This window comes from Pomacea canaliculata, linkage group LG8, assembly GCF_003073045.1.
Source record: "Pomacea canaliculata isolate SZHN2017 linkage group LG8, ASM307304v1, whole genome shotgun sequence".
In the NCBI taxonomy this organism is placed as follows: domain Eukaryota; kingdom Metazoa; phylum Mollusca; class Gastropoda; order Architaenioglossa; family Ampullariidae; genus Pomacea; species Pomacea canaliculata.
In genome coordinates this window covers 18,030,444-18,049,268 of record NC_037597.1, presented here as the reverse complement: position 1 = coordinate 18,049,268, position 18,825 = coordinate 18,030,444, and the positions used below count along the sequence as shown (strand labels likewise).

The following is an 18,825-nucleotide window of genomic DNA, read 5'->3' as shown; positions in this document are numbered from 1 at the left end:
TGCACGCCTGCAAAAGAAAAACAGACGTACTTTTTCTTGACAAAAAGTAGTTGTTACTTATAAGTTATTAATCAAATCTGACAGCAAATTCTTGAAAAAGATTTATTTTTAATAAGCCATTCTTTGACACTTCTGGGTTCTAACGCCTCTGGCCGTAATGAGTTCTTGCAGAAAACCACTTTTCTACTATTTTTAAGCAGCAAACATGTAGTCAGTTCGGTTTTACTTGTTAGTTCGTCTGTAAGATGAGAAAGAAGAGAACGACTGAAAGGACTCGCCGATGGAGGTGCTAGGTAGACAGGCCCACAGGGCAGCGATAAATCTGTCACAGTTAATGACCAGTCGGATCAGACTAGCAGACTGGACAAAGAAGGTGGTGCCATGTCACTTGATAGTTGTCTGAGATGAGAAAGAGAGAGGAGAGAAAGATTGAAAGGACCTAAGTGGGGTGGCTTAGTGGAGAAGGGTGGCGATAAATCTGTCACAGTTAATGACTAGTCCGATCAGAGTAGAAGACTAGACAAAGAAGGTGGTGCATGTTAATTGATACTTGATAGTTGTCCGTGAGATGAGAAAGAGAGAAGAGAGAAAGATTGAAAGGACCTCAGTGGGGTGGCCTAGTGGAGAAGGGTAGCGATAAATCTCTACCACTTTAAAGAAAGTCAGATCACATTACCAGGGCTGGACAGCCGAGATTGGGGAAGAGGTGGTTTGAACTTGTAACTTAAAACCCACAGGACGATGTAAAAACCTCACTTGTCTGAGCGGCTGCAGACATCTCGTGCTGCTGTTTGAATTGACTTTGTAATCGTCTGTTCGGGTGCTTAGAGCTACAGTATCATCCTTCCACAGCTGTCAGTAAAGGTTGTGAACTGGATGCAAGACTGAACAGTGCTAATGTCCTACAGCCACTTCATGAGAGTTTGTAAAGATAAGTTCGCATGAATTTTATACACTGTGACATAGCTGTATATATTTTATTAACACAAAGTCTTAATATTCATTATCCAACATAATTAAGCTAGTTGATATTGTGCCGAATGTTGTAGTGTCTCTCAGAATTTTATTGACCCTTCCAATTTCTGTTGCCAGTGCAGAACGGAGTTTCCCAAAATTAAAATTAATTAAAAACTATATGAGATCAACAATGTTGCAAGAGAGACTGACTGGGCTGGCCACCATATCTACTGAGCATGACTTGGCAAATGCACTCAATCTGAAGGAACTGATAACTCGTTTTGCACAGCAAAAAGCAAGAAAAGTGAGATTATAAGCATCAATTTCATGACCAGGACTAAATAAATTGCAAAATAAATGATATAACATGGTTGATGGTTCACTTTTTGCAGAATTTTTCTTTCGCCTAGGGTGCAACACAGCCTAGCGCCGGCCCTGTGTAGATAGGTAGATGGCTGGCTGACAGTTTTATGAGGTGGCGACGAGAAAAAGAGGCAAAGAATGGAATGATCTGGAAACGCTATTTCTGCTGTCGTGCAATCTCCAAAAAAAAAAAAAAAAAAAAAAAAATGGTGCTATTCAACAAGCTGTCACCATGAATTTCGATCACATGACCTGCCTGTAGAAGTACAGAGGAAATGTCTGTCGACGCGTGTGCTTGGTTGTTCCAGCAGCAATAATTCCCATTCATAAATAATAGCACGACGACTTCCTCTAGCTTAATTGCTGGTTCCGACATTTCATGAACTCCTTTCCCGATTCCTCTTCCGACCTCTGGGCCCCTCACCTCGTCACGAGTTCTCCGGTTCTCTTGGCATCCCTTGTCTCTCTATTTTATCTGTCCTTCCATCTCTCCACTCCTACCTCTCACTCTTTGCGTAGTTAATAAAGATAATTGGCTGTCTTGTGTTCAGATCTCGTCTCGGGCACGTTCATTTCTTTCTGTATGTTTACAGAGCTGTTTGATTTGCTGTGATATAGTCTTATAGTTGCCCCATAATCCCCCCCTCCACTCTCTTTCCCTCTTATTCACTCGCTTGGTCGCTTACATTCTCTCATGCGCGCGCGCACACACGCACGCCACACACACCACACAATTATATAACGGAAAGAGTGAACGTGTGTAGAAAGAGGACAAAGTCGGGCAGAAAAACATCTCAGTCCGAAGAATCGAGGTCTGATCAACAAACACGTAAACAGAAATTACTCGACATTTTATTGTTAAAGGACTAATAGGGAGGATATATTTATTTTAAAGATTGGGTAAAGCTCAGAGCAAAATGCGATATATTTCCAAAAATCTGGCAGGATACTATCCTTCCATTCTCGAGATACAAGACTACAAACATGCACACAAAGAGAGAGAGAGATCAAAATCGTGATGTCACGTGTGTGCACAAATATACCTACCTAACATATAGTCTCCCTTTTTTCCAGTGGCTGTAGCCTCAACAATGTACAGATATCCTTAAACGTATGCAAATTATTGGATTTTCCCGATTACATAAGTAAGGGAGGGAATAAAAAGACAAGTCGATCCCGACCGGTTCTGTTTCCTTGTTTCGCACGAGAGAACTGTCTTTGCTCGTTTCTCCTCTATTCGCTCTTCGATTTACCGGAAAGAACAGTTCATCACCGGAATCCGCAGGTCACAGACTTCAGAGGAAGGTGATCAGGTCAGGTATGGTGCTTCATGACTTTGAGTGTTCACAATACCGACACGACATTCTGTGCGAGTGGTCGGCTGTGCTAGATGTAAATATGGGTCACACCACCTCTTATCGAACGCACATCTCAAAACTGTCATTTCAGCTCGGTACTGTACTGTGACTGTGTGTAGACAATGACAGGACCTGTGAGACTGGACGTACCTCAGCTTCAGTCGATTTCTACTCGTTGACTTCTGACTACGTGACTTTACGTTCTGCGTCGGCGGTAGGTTTTTTTTTTTTTTAAGAGAGAGAGAAAGTATGTGGCACAGCAGACCAAAATCGATCTGTTTTCTATATTTTTCTCTCTCTTTATGTATATCTATATTCATCTGTCTAACCCTCTTTAACGACACCTAACAGACTTATCACCAATCTAAGTTCACACATCGCAAAAAATATTCTGTCAGCTTTATGTACAATAATTTATTAGTGAAAAGGAAGGATTTATAGTTTATAGTTCGACAGAGTTTCTCGGAGTCCTTCTTGATCGTGGCGAGCGTGACAGTGAGTAGGTGTCGCTGGACATTGTTTCCCAGTTACTCTGTATGACGTCAAGCGGCGCGCGTGACCAGACTGTTTGTAATTAGATAAGTTCATTGTCTTCATCTTCCTTTAAAATGAAAACACTTTGTTACTCATGTACATGACGCAAGAAAGACAGGTGGGGCTCGAGGAGGAGGAAGAAAGCTGATGTTTGTTGCGTGTTTGCACTGGTGCGGGAAAGTAGATCACACTTTACTTGACCCTCGACACTCCGTGACCCCAACATCCTTCTTCCTGCGCACGTTACGGGTTATTCCCCACAGAGTACGTTTGTTTTCTACTTAAGCTGTTTATTTCTCAGGGGCCACAGTCAGACAACAATTACCGGATCGTGTACCGGACGTTCCTACATTCGAGAACATTCTGAAGCCAGATCACTCCTACACGGTAAGGCTACAAAAAAAAAAAAAGCACACTTTCACTTTCAGGTGTGTTGTTTGCTGCGCTCATATCTGATGTCTTGTATATAATCACTCCCATCGTGGAGCATAGTCATCAGTTTTATTTTAGTGGGTATAGCTACTAAAGGTATTTTCATGAGTAATGTTTGGTGCCACGTGTAGCTGGGGAATTTACAAGACCAAAAGTATTCAATTCCTGTTTACTTTTCTGTTGTCAAAATGGCGCACCCTTTCACATGCCTGGAATGTATTGGAGAGTTAAAATATGACGCATGATGGTCCAAACTTGAATATGTGTGGGTACATGAATGTGAATGTATTCATATCTTATCATATATGTATTTATTAAGACATTCTAAACACTCTGTAAGACATTTCGGTATTTAGAAGGGTGTTTTGATAACAGAAAAAATGGAAGACTGGTTTAGAATGTATCGAGGACTGTAGTTTTCAGAGACGTAATTTAAAGTGCGTGTCAGCGTTGGGTCATACCTATGTTTAGTCTGTGAGGAATGGCGTAGGAAACGTGTGAAGTGCGGGCTGATTACACGGAAGAGCAATGAGCTGTGCTATCGGTCGCTCTCCCTCCCAACCTCACGCCGCACGTTAGTGTGTGCTATCTGTCTCTAGCAGCGACAGCACGAAGTCAAGTTCCTTGTGCCGGTGGTTGCGACCGCTTAAAGTGCCAGATCAGTATTGTATATCATTATACGATGAAATTATCGAACTCAGTGTAGAATATTCTGAATTCGATGTTTCATTCACTTTGGTGAGTTACATATGCTGTCACATAAGTACTACGCAGAAGCGATTCTTACATTTTACCCAGAGAAAATTTAGATCACTGCATTTTAAGAGAATCTAGTGAGAGTGAAAGAGGCTGACAAGGGGACGAAGCAGAGAGAGAGATGAAAGGATAGATGAACTAGTGTCACTGGCACCACCATCAGTTACATCTCCCCTTCAATCAACACCGTGTCCCCGTTGCTGAACACGAGCTGTCAACCTGTCAAGTAAAGGAAGGGACATAAAGGGTACAGGTGTTTTATTACTTCGCTACAATGACGCTGAGGATGAATAAGTTTGACTTGGTGATAGGTCGAAAATGTGATAGGTCGAAAATTGATATAATCACTGGATAAAGCATGCTAGCAACAGAAATCAACCAGGGCTAGCTAAAAATATAATTACTAATTATCATAAAATGTCACCACTCATTATAGAATAAAATGTTAATACTCCAGCATCACACGACGTGAAAATATGTCGTTTCATCAACATCGTACGGTAAAAACAAATCGTGATTACAGACTGTTTAATGATTAGTCATGTTATTTGCCACAAGCTATCACAATACGTCACTGCGGTTACTGCGTTACTTGCAACACCACCAGGTGTTGTAACACAGATGACCTGTGTCTTCATGTTGTATCTATAGATAAATTCGTTGTATCTATAATTAGATTCTCTCTCTCTCTCTCGAGTTATTCAGTGACTGTACTAGAAAATTCACAGAAAAATAAGTGGATCTCCTTCATTATTAGACGTGTCTTCTAAAGTAAGGTTAATTATCGATTTCCTCATTTTTCGCATTATTATTGAGTACCCGCCTATAATGGTGATCTCAACGATGACTAAGCGTAGTGAATAATTATTACACAAATGGGGAAAACCCGTTTATTGTGCTTCATCAGCATGTTGCAGCATTCGCTAGTTAACAGAGGAGCGGTGGGTATCATATAACGAAGTGTAATACGTTGTTCATTACATCCTATTCCTTGTTGCAGACGATCCTTGAGACTAAGCCTGCAGCATCCGCTTCATCGGAGAACGACAAGGATCGCACCCACCCGACAGTCCATTTGTGCCACTCCCACTTAACAATACATACCATAAAGCTGGAGGTAGAAGTTTACCCAGAGTATGGACAGTTTGACCAGTTTGACGTCTTCCACTTCTGGACACGACAGCTGCCTGAACATCGACGGCTATGGTGACCCCGAACCCGTTGACCCTGATGACCTGCAGCGCTTCCAGTGCGGCGTCCACCGCGGACTGCTGCGGGAGCCTCTTCAGACACAGTGTGGACACCGCGTGTGCTCCCAGTATGAGTCTGCTGGTCCCTTTATGTACTCGATCTAGCAATTTTCTTATAAAAGTTTTAAATGAATGCATTACTAGGTTTATTGTACATTCCTCCTTGAAAATATATTTAAAGGGTGTGGTTTAATAAACTAAATTAATTTTCAATTTTATTGATCATAAAATTACTAAAAATACAAAGTTTCAAAATGTTCATTTTCTTACACTTCTTTTTCGTATGAAATAGAAGCATTCAAAATCTTATTATACATAGAAAAGCCTCTGTATAAGTAAAATATAAAAAGTTACAAAGGTTACATTTCTTACAAAAGGAAATTATTGAAAGTTATTTTTCTTCTTGTTATTTTGTTTTGTTTGCTCGGCACAGTAAGTTTTGAACAAAGATATTTTCATTTGTGAAGACAGTATGATGGTATGTGTCTGTGCCAGGTGTCTGGAGGTGTGGGTGGCTGAGGGCGAGTCCAGAATGTGTTCTGTGAATGAAGAGGACTGTTTACCTGTCTCACGCCAGACAGTGAGTGTCCATTGGTAACACGCACCTCCTCCTCCCTGATGTGAGGAACTGATTTGTTTGCAGCATGCTTTACAAATAAAGCAAGCATTCCACGATGTTGTTTTGCCAGATAGTACTGAGCCTGAGGAAAAAAGTCAGACTTTCTTCAACACTCTTTCCCACGACCTAAGCTGCTAAATTTATTAGCTCAATGGTTATAAGTAGATACAAATGTCCATAAGTTTTAATAAATGTTTGGACTGCATAGCAGTTCAGGATGAGTAGATTAAATTAAATTTAGTATCACATATTATAAATAACATAATATCAAAAAACATTATACGTGTTATTAAGCAATGAGTGAAAAAAGTCATCCTTTTCAGATGTCAGACTGAATAGTAAGTGGATCAGTTCTCTGGAAATAATTACATAGAAGTGACCACTTGCTTACGTGTACGCGCACGCACACACACGTAAGAGCAGTAAATTGTTCTAATGTTGTGAGAATCGATCATTGATTTTCCCTTGAGGATTACTTCCACTGAAAAAAAAAAATTTTCGTAACTGATTAGTTCCGTGCTGACGGCTACTTCCGCATGTCGCCACATCGGGAATACTTCTTGCCAACCGTCAGCATAAAAACTCCTTTCAGCATGTGAATGTGTGCATTTTACTTTCTCAGGTTTGTCCAGACAACAGCTGTGTTCGCGAGATGAGGAGAATGAAGGTGCACTGTGTCAATAAAGGCTCTGGTTGCCAGCTCCAGTGTAAATACCAAGATTTGAAGGTCGGTAATAGGGCTAATTAGTACGTAGCGGTTTTCCTTGCTGTCCACGTGTGTGTATATGTGTGCATATTTTATTTTTATATAAATTTTTTTCAAATGTTTGAAACCAAGTTTTTGAAGCAATTTTTTTCTTAGGTGTTAAAAGGCTAGGGGGAAACAAACTTACTTCACATGGCTGGGTACAGCTCAGTGCAAGATACTTTTTCCTCAAATCTGAATCTCTCTCTCTCATCACGCTCTTTCCGTTCTACAAACATCACCTTGCACAGAAAAAGGTCCAGATCGTGACATGTTTGTATGCAGATGCGCCTAACTAGCATTGGGCTTCAGCTCTCCCATTGGCTGGGACCTTGACAATGTTAACGTATCCATGTACAATCGTGACGTCAGTGTCTGTTTACCTAATTTCTTTTTTTTCTTCTTCTTTTTCTGTTACTACTGCTGCTGATTATGATGAAGTTCTTCTCTTTATCCACGTAACCCATTGAAACTGGGTTTAAATTTTGTTTTCATGTGCCCAAAATATAAAGATCTACGCCAGTTCTGAATAGGGCGTCAAGAGGGGAACGTTTATATTGCTCTCTCTGTAGCTATATACAATTCATCTTTTAATTATAAAATGCATTCTTTAGTTAAACAAATTCATTTTATATTTATATAATGCATTATGTATCTATACAATTCATTCTATAACTAAAGAGAAAAATTTACAGTAAAACCAAAGTATTTCATGTATATTATACTAGAAATGTTCTATCCAGCTCAATTCTAGCTATTTACTTATAGAATGAATTTTGTATTTAGACATTGAATTGTGATCGGAACGAGGCTCTGACAGTCAGTATTTGCATATAAGTTTAGACATGTGAAAGGTCATCCAATCAGAAATCCTCAAACAAGAGGGACCGGTATGTGCTGTCTGCTGCACATTCAACATTTCAGTTGCAAGGCCTAAAAATGAAGCATTGAACTTAAATGTTTAGAAACAGAAGTTGCAATTTTCACAACGACTTCCTTCCTTTGTGCATTTGATGTATTCTGATTAATCCTTATTCTTCAGCATAAGCGAATAACTGAAACTCGTTGTGTCCCAGATCTATTTTACTAAAATCTAAGAGCGTCGATGATGAGAAAAACATAATTCACCTCTGAACCTGAGTAAGTAAAAGGCGGTAACCACTAAACTAATGATCAGAGAAAAATGTAAGAGCCTTAAATATAAGGTATGGTCTTCAGATTTTTTTGTGTATTTGCGAGGCTCGCTCATGAGGATCTGAAATTGCAGAAGATTTTTTGTTAGAGTGATGTCCCCTAGCTTTGCGTTAGACAGGAAGTTGTAGTATACGATGCATCTGAGGGATTAGTGTCACAAACAGTTTATTTCCCTTCCAAACTACGTGATTTTCCCGTCGAATCTAATTCACTTTCCCACTTCTATGAACCGCTTGATCGAAAGATTCTTCTGGGATGCCTCCCTCCTTCGTCGTTACGGCTGTCTTGATGATCCCCACGCCTTCAAAAAGGGTTCCCTTGATGATCCCCTCAAGCTCGGGAAGAAGAAAAAGTCACATGGAGCAAGATAAAGTGAACATGGAGGTTGTTCCAGTACGGTGATGTTCTTCTAGGCCAGGAACTGCGTGATGCGCTGTGTGCATTGTCGTGGTGAGCAGCCAGGATGCAACTGTTCACAACGCCCTCAGCGTCCAGCAGATCCTAGGCGAGGGAATGGCGGATTGTGTTATTATCTAACATTATATGTTGGCCAAGGAGCAAGTCAATAAAGAGATTTTGTGGCGTTTGCTTCGCTGAGTGAGCGAAGAGGCGAGAGTTGTGGCAGGACAAATCGAGGCTGATTCGCCACAATTTACCTGCTCACTCTGCCCTGAACATTTTTATTTTTACTTTACTTTGTTATTGTATTTTTGTTGATATCCCATAGGTTCCTAGAAATATAATCTGAAATGACTGATTATTTTTATAACCTGAACTAGGCCAGTAAATAAAAATGGAAATAAAGATAATAATAATGTATAAGGTGCCATCTTAAACATCAGGGCATTCTATTCACATGATTCACATGATTCACATCAAGTCAGGAACACAAATAAGAAGGGATAAAAATTAATGAAATTTTTGATGAAAAGGAGCATCTGGGGTTATTTGAAAGCTGAAATTGTGGGGAAGCCGCATGATATGGGACAAAAAATTTAAAGCTGAAGCCAATAAAAGTTGACCATGGAATGACCATGCAAACAACATTTGTTGGAGGCCTTGTATCAGGAAAATGAATGAGAGGGTGTGTAAGCATGATATCTATCAAGATATTCACCCAAGTGCATCTGCATCGACAACACTCACACAACTGCATCAAGTGACATCTGTTGAGTGTACATATCTAAATCACATGGGTGCTTGCTTCCAGAACTTTCAAGTTGCCACTGCTATTGTATTAAAGTATTTAAGAAGAATTAAAATATCACACAATGTATTTATATACACACTATATGTTTAAGAGGGTACTTCATTCTGAGACATAAAAGAAGTAGAATTACAGATATATCCTAACCCAGGCTTGAAATTTTTAACATAAAGTATAATACAAATCTCATGAAGCAAAACTATGACTCAAAACCCATTTCACTGAAGGAAAATTATTCGCTAATAAAGAATCGATAGGAAAGGATGGCAAATATAAACCCATCTACATGTTAACCAATAGTTTAATATTAACTGAATTGTATTGCTATAGAATGCATTCTATAATTATAAAATGAATAGTATAGCTACAGAGAGAAAAACAAAAATTTCCTCCGGCGCCCCCTAGTTGTACATGGCTGAAAAGTTCTGTAGCAGTTCTTCGCAATTTCATTCACTCCACTTTATTTCTTTCAAAGCGAGGGAGAGGGTGCTTTTTGTTGTTGTTGTTGTTGTTGTTGTTGATTTATTTGTTATCTTGCCCTATGCACCACCTAATCAGACCATAAACAAGAAAATCCTTTGGCCTGTGTTCTTCTCATGTTTTTTAAAGAGCTTCTCTACGATTATTCTTTTCAATAGACTGTGGACATGCGACAGTCAGGGGAGGGAGGGTATATGAGTGCCTGGAATGTATATCTTTCTGTGGTGTATATGTGTATGTGTCGGTGAGGGAGGAAGTTAGTGCTAGGACATTTTAAAATTAGTGAAAACGTAAGTAGCTTTAGTGAGTCTGACATGAGTTGGGGAACAAAACTATGTTTTTATTATTTGCTGGTAATTCTATAAAATTAATCCAAAATCTTACCTGTTTTCTTTACAAAGTATTACAAATTTGGATGAATCAGTAATTCATGCTTTCTGATAATAATCTTGTTAATAACACATTAGTAATTTGGTGATATGTATATGTGTGTGTGAAGTTGCAATTCTAATGAAGTTGGGGCTTTAGGATTATCTCTTTACTGTAACTTTGTATTTGAACCTGTACTGATTTCCCCTCCCCTCGCTTCCCCAACATCAGTTATGGACACGAGACTAGAGGAATAGAACAAAAATTGTTATCGGCAAAGTTGCCCGCCACTTATGTATTGGGTACATGGGTCGAGTTCTACTTGCACTGAAGTCCACAGGTCACCTTCGCCATGTTTTGTTCGTGCAGAAGCACGTGCAGGTCTGTGAGCACGCTACGGTGACGTGCAGGTGGGCGCCACGCGGGTGTCCCCAGCACGTGCTACGTAAGGACCTGGAGGAGCACGCACGCTCTTGTGTGTGGAGACCGGAACGGTGCCAACTGTGTGGGGCAGAGGTCAGCCATTGTGAGATGCAGGTAACCAGCGGTCTTCGTGTCGTGGCTGGTGCTCATGTATGCCTTTCAAGCATTCTTTCGATGCTTAAATAAATATAATTATACTCAGATGCCAACGGGTAGTCAAGAGCTGGGTGGTGGCAATAATGGGAAAGTTCCAGGTTATTAAAGCTCTGGTGATGAATGTTACAAAGAGATGTGCTCAAGTTTAAGATTATTTGCTCGATGGTTGTGAAAAGTGAAACTTGGTTACAAGGCATCTGCACCATGGCCTTCATCAACCCATTAGTCGTCATCCTTGCATGTCGTGTGCAGAATCACGAGGCAGACGTCTGTCCAGAGAAGGTTACCGGGTGTCCGTACAACTGTGGACATAGGACGCTGAAGAGAAAGGAGGTGAGAAGTCCCAGCAACGTCTGCTTGATGGGAAACTGAGTGTTGTGCAAACTGTATCAGGTTCTTCCTTCCTCCCGTCTTCCTGAACAACGTGTTTTGTTACTTTATTTCTGTGTCGACATTCTCTTAGATTTTGTCTGTGCGTGCCTCACCGTTTCACGGTTTCTTTGTTAATTTTATCTTCAAGAGGTATTAAAAAGAAATAAAATGTGAGAGGGTTTACGAAATCCTTACTCTAAAAAATACTCATTACAAGAATTGCATTGAAATATGATCAAATGTGATATTAAATATACTTTCTTCATAGCTACATATACACAACATAAGCTGCTCATTCATGGATTAATTGTCGGTTATGTTTGCGCGTGGGTGTGTGATTGTTTATGTGCCTTAAAAATTGTTTTAGATGTAAGATCGGGTGGGTTTTTGTTTTGTTTGTTTTGTTTTGTTTTTTATTTTTCTATTTTTATTTTATTTTTTTTGTTTTGTTTTGTTTTTGTTTTTTGTTACAATCTACCACTTGCCGTATCTTATAACAACCACCTGTTCTGTTTTGTTTTTGTTTTTTTTAGGGGAGGGGGCGTTTCTCTTTTTTGTGACTTTCATAATTAACAAGTTATAATTGTCCATTAAGATTAATAAAGTTGGTCATTTGTTATTTGCCATATATTTTTTTTCCCAGGTTTTGGACCACAGAAATGTCTGTCCAATTCGTCCAACAAGCTGCAAATTCCAAGCAATGGGCTGCACTTATGTTGTAAGAAATTTCTTTGATTTGGACTGCTCAGTCCACTAAAAAAATATAATAATTTGTTCTACCAGATGATTCTTATTTTCCCATTTTATATCTTTAAACTGTCATGATAGCTAGCATAGGGCTTTAGTGCTGGTGCCGCACTTCTGTTCCCTCCACAAGTCAGGCGGACGCGCTAGTAAACAGACTATGTATCATTATTGGAATGTGGGACGGCAGTTGTCGCTATGGGAGATCTCTCAGGGAAGGGGAGGTAATTAGTGGTTCAGGATACCTCGACTAGATATAGGGATGTTAACGGGCACCTAGAGAACAGCCGTATTTTGAACTGTAAATTGATTGTAAAATTCTCGATCATTAATATTTCTTTATTACACTAAACTGTCTTGTGTCTGTTATTAGGGGATGCGCGCTGGGGGCTCAGAGTCAATTAAAGTATAATTAGCAATTTAGTGTAAGTGTGCACGTACGGTAAATGTCGGCGTGAGTTGGTAGAGGTGTCGAGAGTGTGATTGGCCCCGAGGCAACGGCAATCGCAACCTCTGACCATCTTCACGTGCTCATTCCCCGGAGTTCTCGACATCTAGTCTTTTTTTCTAACACAATTTTCCCTGATTTCAGAACACAAAAGAACTTGTTGATCAACATGCGAAAGATGCAATCGCCTATCATCTTGAACTAGCGACTAGCAGACTGGTAGAAATTTCCCAGAAGCGAACAGTTAGCGAGACCGAACATCAGGTAAAGTTTCGTGCCTGGTACCTTCTTTGCTGTCCTACCACTGCTTTCTTCTCAAGCCATCCGTCCGTTATTGCTCTTGTTATTTTCTCCCCTCCTGGCTTTACTGAAGAGATATTCACTTGTTCTTGTTCTTGTTCTTGTACAGATTAGAATTGTTATTTGGATTGAATGCCATCAACTCACCCTAAACGGTATGTTATATCGTGTGTGTGTGTGTCACAGGACTTGCTATCAAGGTACACAGAGCTGGAGCACAATGTGCACGAAGCACAGGCACAGCAGCAGAACGTCCAGACCACAGTTCACCAGATTGAGCAGCATGGTCGAGATACCAGGGTACGTAATAACTATGATTGATGATGCTTGATGGGAATCAGGGAATGATTGCTGATAATCGAGGTACCAAGGATACATCATGATGATGGTGATGGTGATGATTGATTGAATGAATGATGATGATGATGATGATGATTGATTGAATGAATGATGATGATGATGATTACAAGGATACATCATGATGATGGTGATGATGATCTCTCGCAGCTGAAGATGGTGGACCTGATCGAGAGGCTGATTGTGCTGGAGCGGAAGCTGGAGGGGCAGATGGCGACCCGGCGGCAGGTGGAGCAGGTGGAGCGCAGCGTGACGGAGGTCAGTCAGCGCCTGGCACAGCTGGAGGAGCGGCAGCGGGGGGACGGCAGTCTCCAGGGGGAAGTGCAGGGGACGACCGGTCGCTACGGCAGCATCAGCAACATGGCCGGTGAGCGAGCACAACGCAAACACCACTACGCTAATAAAGGAAAAAAAAGTTTGCAGTGTGTCCGGACATTTCTCGCCCCGTCTCATTAAAGCGTGGCGCTGAAGTCATGTGTTTTCTTACGTCACCTGAAACTCCTTGTCTTGCTTTGACGTCACATTTGTATAACAAACCTACTTGCGCTTGCCCACCACTTTCAGTTAAAAGACGAGAGAGGGAGGACAGAGTAGACAAGGTGGAGGTAACAAAGAAAAGACAAGGGTGAAAGCTGGGGTGAGAGAGAGAGAGAACAAAGCGATACTCGACACTTAATATCTTTAATGTCATTTATTTATTTTGTCATTGGGGAGATAATATTTCAAAACAAACAAGAATGAACATTTTGTTCCATTTTAATCCAGAAATACATACAAAATTTTTTTTTTCTTCGGCCTTCATAAAACCTCCTCAGCTATGGACGAGCATCTCTTTGATGTTTCCAGATAAGTTATCTACATCACCGTCGATTGTGTTTAGGGTGAAGAATGTACCTTCAACTTGGGTCCGGAAGAGCTCCACAATGTCTGGATCGTTTCTTTAGAACAGTTTTAAGTTGTAGAAACATGTGCAACTAGCCCCTGAATTCGGCCCTTCCCTTTTTCTCTCCGTCTTTTCCTCCATCTGCCAATCTGCTAGTATTTCTTACTGTATATGGAGGCAAATCAGTCATGTGACCTCTCTAACGCTCTCAAATACGCGCGGTCATGAAATTCAAACTTCACACCTCGCGCCCTTTTGCACCTCGCCCCAGGTCTAATGTTTCCTTGTCATTCGCATGTCATTCACTTACTTAAGTTGAAGCTGATCTTCTCTGTGAATCGTATCTGCAGATTTTACTCCTAATATTATCTTGTACTTTATCTGCGTGCATGTCTACGTCCACACATATACAATAAATTTAATAGCCCATCATACTTTTCATTGAGTCGGTTTGGCTTTGTCTTATTCTCCAGAGGTTGTGTCGGCGCAGCTGTCCGACCACGACCGGATGATCGGCGTGCACGACGTGCGCATGGCCGAGATGGACCTGCGCTTCCAGCTGCTGGAGACGGCGTCGTACGACGGCACGCTGGTGTGGAAGATCCGCGACTACGCGCGCCGCAAGCGGGACGCCGTCAACAGCCGCACCCTGTCTCTCTACAGCCAACCCTTCTACACCAACCGCTTCGGCTACAAGATGTGCGCTCGCGTCTACCTCAACGGCGACGGCATGGGCAAGAAGACCCACATGTCCATCTTCTTTGTCGTCATGCGCGGTACGGAGGCACGGCGGGATGGCTGGGTGGGCGGACGGCTAGGGCAGGGACCTATATAGCTTGAGATAGCTTGTGTGGTTGACATGGCTCCTAGAGCTGTCACCTACGGATTACTCATTAGTCTTTGTAATCAACTGAACCCCATCCATAATTTTATGTTGCATGGCAGTGTTATTATGGTCAGTGCAATAACTGTCATTTAAGTGTGATCACGTGGTTTTTCCAATCAGGCGAGTACGATGCGCTTCTCACCTGGCCGTTCAACCTCAAAGTCACCTTAACCTTGCTGGACCAGTCTCCACGGAGACGACACTTGACAGACCAGTTCGTGCCTGACCCGACCTCCTCCAGCTTCCAGCGACCATCAGGAGAGATGAATGTGGCCAGCGGCTGCCCGCTCTTCGTCAGCCAATCTCTGGTCGAGAACCCGGACAACGGTTACGTCATGGACGACACAATCTTCATCCGCATCAGCGTCGGTCAGAACACTACCACACTTTCTCCTACTGACTGAGGTACAGCCAGTCCGTCTGAGTATCCGTCTTGTTTATTTTGATCGCCTGAAAAATGTATGCTGCGTGCAATTAAGATGTACAACTGGTCGGTAGCCGCATATTTCTTTTTGTCCAATTCCTGCTGTTCAATATGTATTTCTAGAAATAATATTCCCCCTGAGCATACTGTTCCATCGTTCTTTAGTCTAGACTTCTAAATTATGAAAGAGACAAAAGCTTCATTGCGACTTCATTGTACAAATGATTTTTCACCTAAATTATTCGAATAAATATCCAGGTTGTAAATTGTGCGCCACCAAAAAAAAAAAAAAAAAAAAAAAAAAAAAAAATCTGAATATACAGTCTGAAATTCATTAGTAGTGTTTGCACCGATTTTTACCAACTAAATATCGCGCGTTTCCCGCATTAATTTTTCCAGTTTTCTGTGCCCCTTCCTTTTTCCCCAACCCCACACATCCCAGCCTTCGAGACTATTGTTTTGTCAGCAAGGGAAAGGTATAGCACTTGCTTACCATTTTCTTCACAGACTGGCTTGTCAGGGCACTAACCGGCACGTGACCATGCCCGCCGCCCTTCCTTGGGCACCCAACTGCCGCTTCCTGAGTGAACAGTGATGGGTGAGTTGCCTTCGCCCACACAGCAACAGTATACCTCGCCCAAGAGGCCTTCTCAACTTTTGAATTTTTTTATTTCCTTTTCTCTTTCTTTGTCAGCTGTTTGCTGTAGAGTTACGCCGCCTGATGTTTTGTTGCTTTCACACCTTTCTGGGTCTTTGCGTTGCGGACATTGTGCAGTTCCGCTTGTTACACCTTTAGGTGTTAGGAGAGCAGAAACACATCTACAGTGAGGCTCGTGAGGACTCACATTCCGATCTCACAACGTGAGGCCCGTAAATATTGTCACATCTCGTCTTGGGACACACGCACCTCCCTCTGGGATTTTATTCCCTTTTACTCATTATTAGTTCCACTACCTCCTTAAAAAAATTAATAAATAAACAACAAAAAATGCAACAAACATCTCGGTACGATACCAGGCGAGAGGAGGAGTGGGAGTACTTTTCCTTCATAAGTATCAAAGTGCAGTTAGCAAGAAGGTATGCTAGACTCGCGGGGTGTAGGACGCGTAGACAAGTTCTGATTGTGTCGATGTCACGTCAGTAAAAACAATTTTTATCAACATGAAAATCAGCGGAAAGAATTAATAGTCAATGAATTGAAGGGAGGTAATCGGACAAACTCACACTTCGATGTTTTTAACATTTGGGTTTGAGTAAACAACCGTTCTTACAGTTTACAGCACTGTTTCAGTTTTCTGTTAGACGGTAAAGAAAGTTGTAAAGAAACTACTTTGTGTGTGGGGTGGGTGATGTACGAGTATGGGGAAGTGGAAGGAGAGAAAGAGAGAGTGTTTGTGTGTATGTGTGACGAAATGGCTAGTGGATGTCAGTTTGTGTGCAAGTGTCAGTGGATGTCATAGAACTGTTAGTTTGTGTGCAAGTATCTTAGATGTTAATTTTCTTGGTTTGTCTGCACAGGTGTCGGACTTGGCCACGACCGCCATGGGCAGGCATCTGCACCTGATATGTCGCTGGGGGTTAGAGGTTAGAGGGTGGAAACCCCGACTGCGGGCTGCTTTAGGTCAAGTATGATCAACTTTGTGAGGTGAGCTGTGTCAACTACATTATCCTGACAGTGAGAGGGCAAACTGCTGTGTCCTGGAAGTCAGCTATGATATCTTAACAGTGAAGCCAGTGGTCAGCTACAACATCCTGACAGCAACTAGCCATACTGGTCATCTTTGATCAGCTGTAGCATCCTGACAGCGACTAGCCATGCTGGTCATCCTTGATCAGCTGTAACATCCTGACATCAACTAGCCATACTGGTCATCCTTGATCAGCTGTAACATCCTGACAACGACTGCCCACACTGGTACCTTACTGAAGTCGTCAAATGGAAGATAGACGCAAGCGCTTAGAGAACATGTCTCTGCCTTTTGATTTTCAGCTTGCTCCGTGATTAGATGTGGCTTCTTTCAAAAAAAAGGTGGTAAACAATGGAAAGAATATAATTAAACATTAAGAAAACAACAGCAAGAACAGTACTTCAACACAATTCTCATTGAAGGTTATTGTTGAAAGCTTTAAAAAAAGCTGGCAAACTCACGCAAAGACCTCGCACGAAAGTCGCAACTAAAAGCCGCAAGAAAAACACCAAAACATAAAGTGACAATTCGACTTTAAAGAAAGTGTTGGCCTATGTGTGTGCTATTTTATTCAAGAGAAATGTAAGTCACAGACAGTGATACAGAGCAAACCAGAAGAGTGGGACATTTTGAAATTTTGTTATAGTTCATTTACAGACAGAAGTTTAAGCCAGTAAGTTTTTATTTTTGTTTTAAGTTGTGAGTATGAAATAGCGTTTGTGCTTTGTGCAGTGTCAATGATGAGTTCTTGTGCTGTGTAGGATCTTCATTGTAATAAAATAAAAACATCAAACAGTTTTCATCCTGATCATAAAATAACTTTGTGATAAACATCAAAATCTGTGATAAACTGGATTTTACGACGAATAAAAATGAGTAATATGTGTTGGGGATTGTCGCCAGTGCGTGCGTCGTGTGAGGGCTGGTCACAAAAATTGTAATATAAGTATTTATTAGGGAGTTTTGTGTTGTTTTGGTATAATCGTTGCAACTGCTTCCTTATGTTGGTCGTCATTCCTTCCCGACTTCATAATAGTGTCACCACTTGCAAGACTTCTTTTTTCGTTGGCCTGTCCAACGTGCTTTTGTAATTCCAAGATCAAGTTGGTATCGATGCATTTATCGGAGGGCCTGTGCTAACTTTCCTGTTTGGTTCAGCGTTCTCACATTCCAGCAACCAATAGTAATGAGCTTTTGGGGTCACAGCAGGTCAGCTGTAAGATTAGGAACATCCTTGAATGTCAGATATTGCCATCAAGACATGTTCGTTGCCCCAGCCTGGTACACGCGTATTGGGATGCAGACTTCAGATCCTTACGAGTCAGTGTAGGAGTATGATAGATGGGTGTAGGATCAGCAGAACTCTTCATTAGCATCACCATATAGAAGTGTTTTTTCATCCTCATTTTGTTAGAACATTTGAAGCAGTTTATAATTATAATTGTATTAAAGTATCAAGTGTTTAATGTAAATAGTTTAATATAACGCACGGAAAGCCAGCGGCGTGCTTGGATCCTGCGCTCTGGAAGCACACTTTATTGTTAATAATAAACAGGTTAATTTACTATTTTAATTTACTAGTCAAAACACTTCCACTTACCCTGTTTTGCAATCATTGTGTTATTGTTTTTTGGGGTTTTTTAAATAAAACTTATTGCCAAAGTTGCATGGCAGGCACACGAGGCTTATTCGACTAGAAGCCCTGTCTAGGGTCGACCCTGGTGGTACCGTGTAACTCCGTAGAGTGGAGTTACTAGCGGTTCATTGGTCCAGGGCAGCTCAAAAACAACTCCGAAGAAAAACGGAAAACGATGTTTGCGCGTGGCGGCTTCTAAACACAGACAAACTCTCATGGAGTCGAGGCTCGTGCATAGTCCTGC

General features: G+C 41.3%; 1 protein-coding gene across 4 annotated transcripts; it reads left to right on the top strand.

Moving 5' to 3' along the window:
- The first annotated feature begins 2,460 nt into the window (after window positions 1–2,460).
- Window positions 2,461–17,833, top strand: LOC112570136 (TNF receptor-associated factor 3-like). 4 transcript variants are annotated; one of them, XM_025248408.1, is made up of 15 exons: window positions 2,462–2,638; window positions 3,514–3,599; window positions 5,401–5,718; window positions 6,146–6,230; window positions 6,892–6,996; window positions 10,634–10,801; window positions 11,096–11,176; window positions 11,859–11,933; window positions 12,552–12,671; window positions 12,894–13,007; window positions 13,215–13,431; window positions 14,421–14,723; window positions 14,954–15,238; window positions 15,765–15,855; window positions 16,776–17,833. In XM_025248408.1, exons 3-13 carry the CDS (start codon window positions 5,537–5,539, stop codon window positions 15,235–15,237), a joined length of 1,734 nt encoding a protein of 577 aa, XP_025104193.1. In that variant the 5' UTR covers window positions 2,462–2,638; window positions 3,514–3,599; window positions 5,401–5,536; the 3' UTR covers window position 15,238; window positions 15,765–15,855; window positions 16,776–17,833. The 4 variants fall into 4 exon arrangements, with proteins under 4 accessions (XP_025104195.1, XP_025104193.1, XP_025104194.1 ...); XM_025248409.1 differs by lacking the exon at window positions 2,462–2,638 and adding an exon at window positions 2,706–2,892; XM_025248410.1 differs by lacking the exon at window positions 15,765–15,855 and having other exon boundaries at window positions 2,461–2,638.
- Window positions 17,834–18,825: the final 992 nt, after the last annotated feature.

Excerpts from the sequence above, each read along its gene's own strand:
- LOC112570136 (XM_025248410.1), top strand. The coding sequence starts at position 5,537 with ATGGACAGTTTGACCAGTTTGACGTCTTCCACTTCTGGACACGACAGC. Across the intron at positions 5,719-6,145 it reads GGACACCGCGTGTGCTCCCA|GTGTCTGGAGGTGTGGGTGG; the intron begins GTATGAGTCTGC and ends TGTCTGTGCCAG. Across the intron at positions 11,177-11,858 it reads GGACGCTGAAGAGAAAGGAG|GTTTTGGACCACAGAAATGT; the intron begins GTGAGAAGTCCC and ends TTTTTTTCCCAG.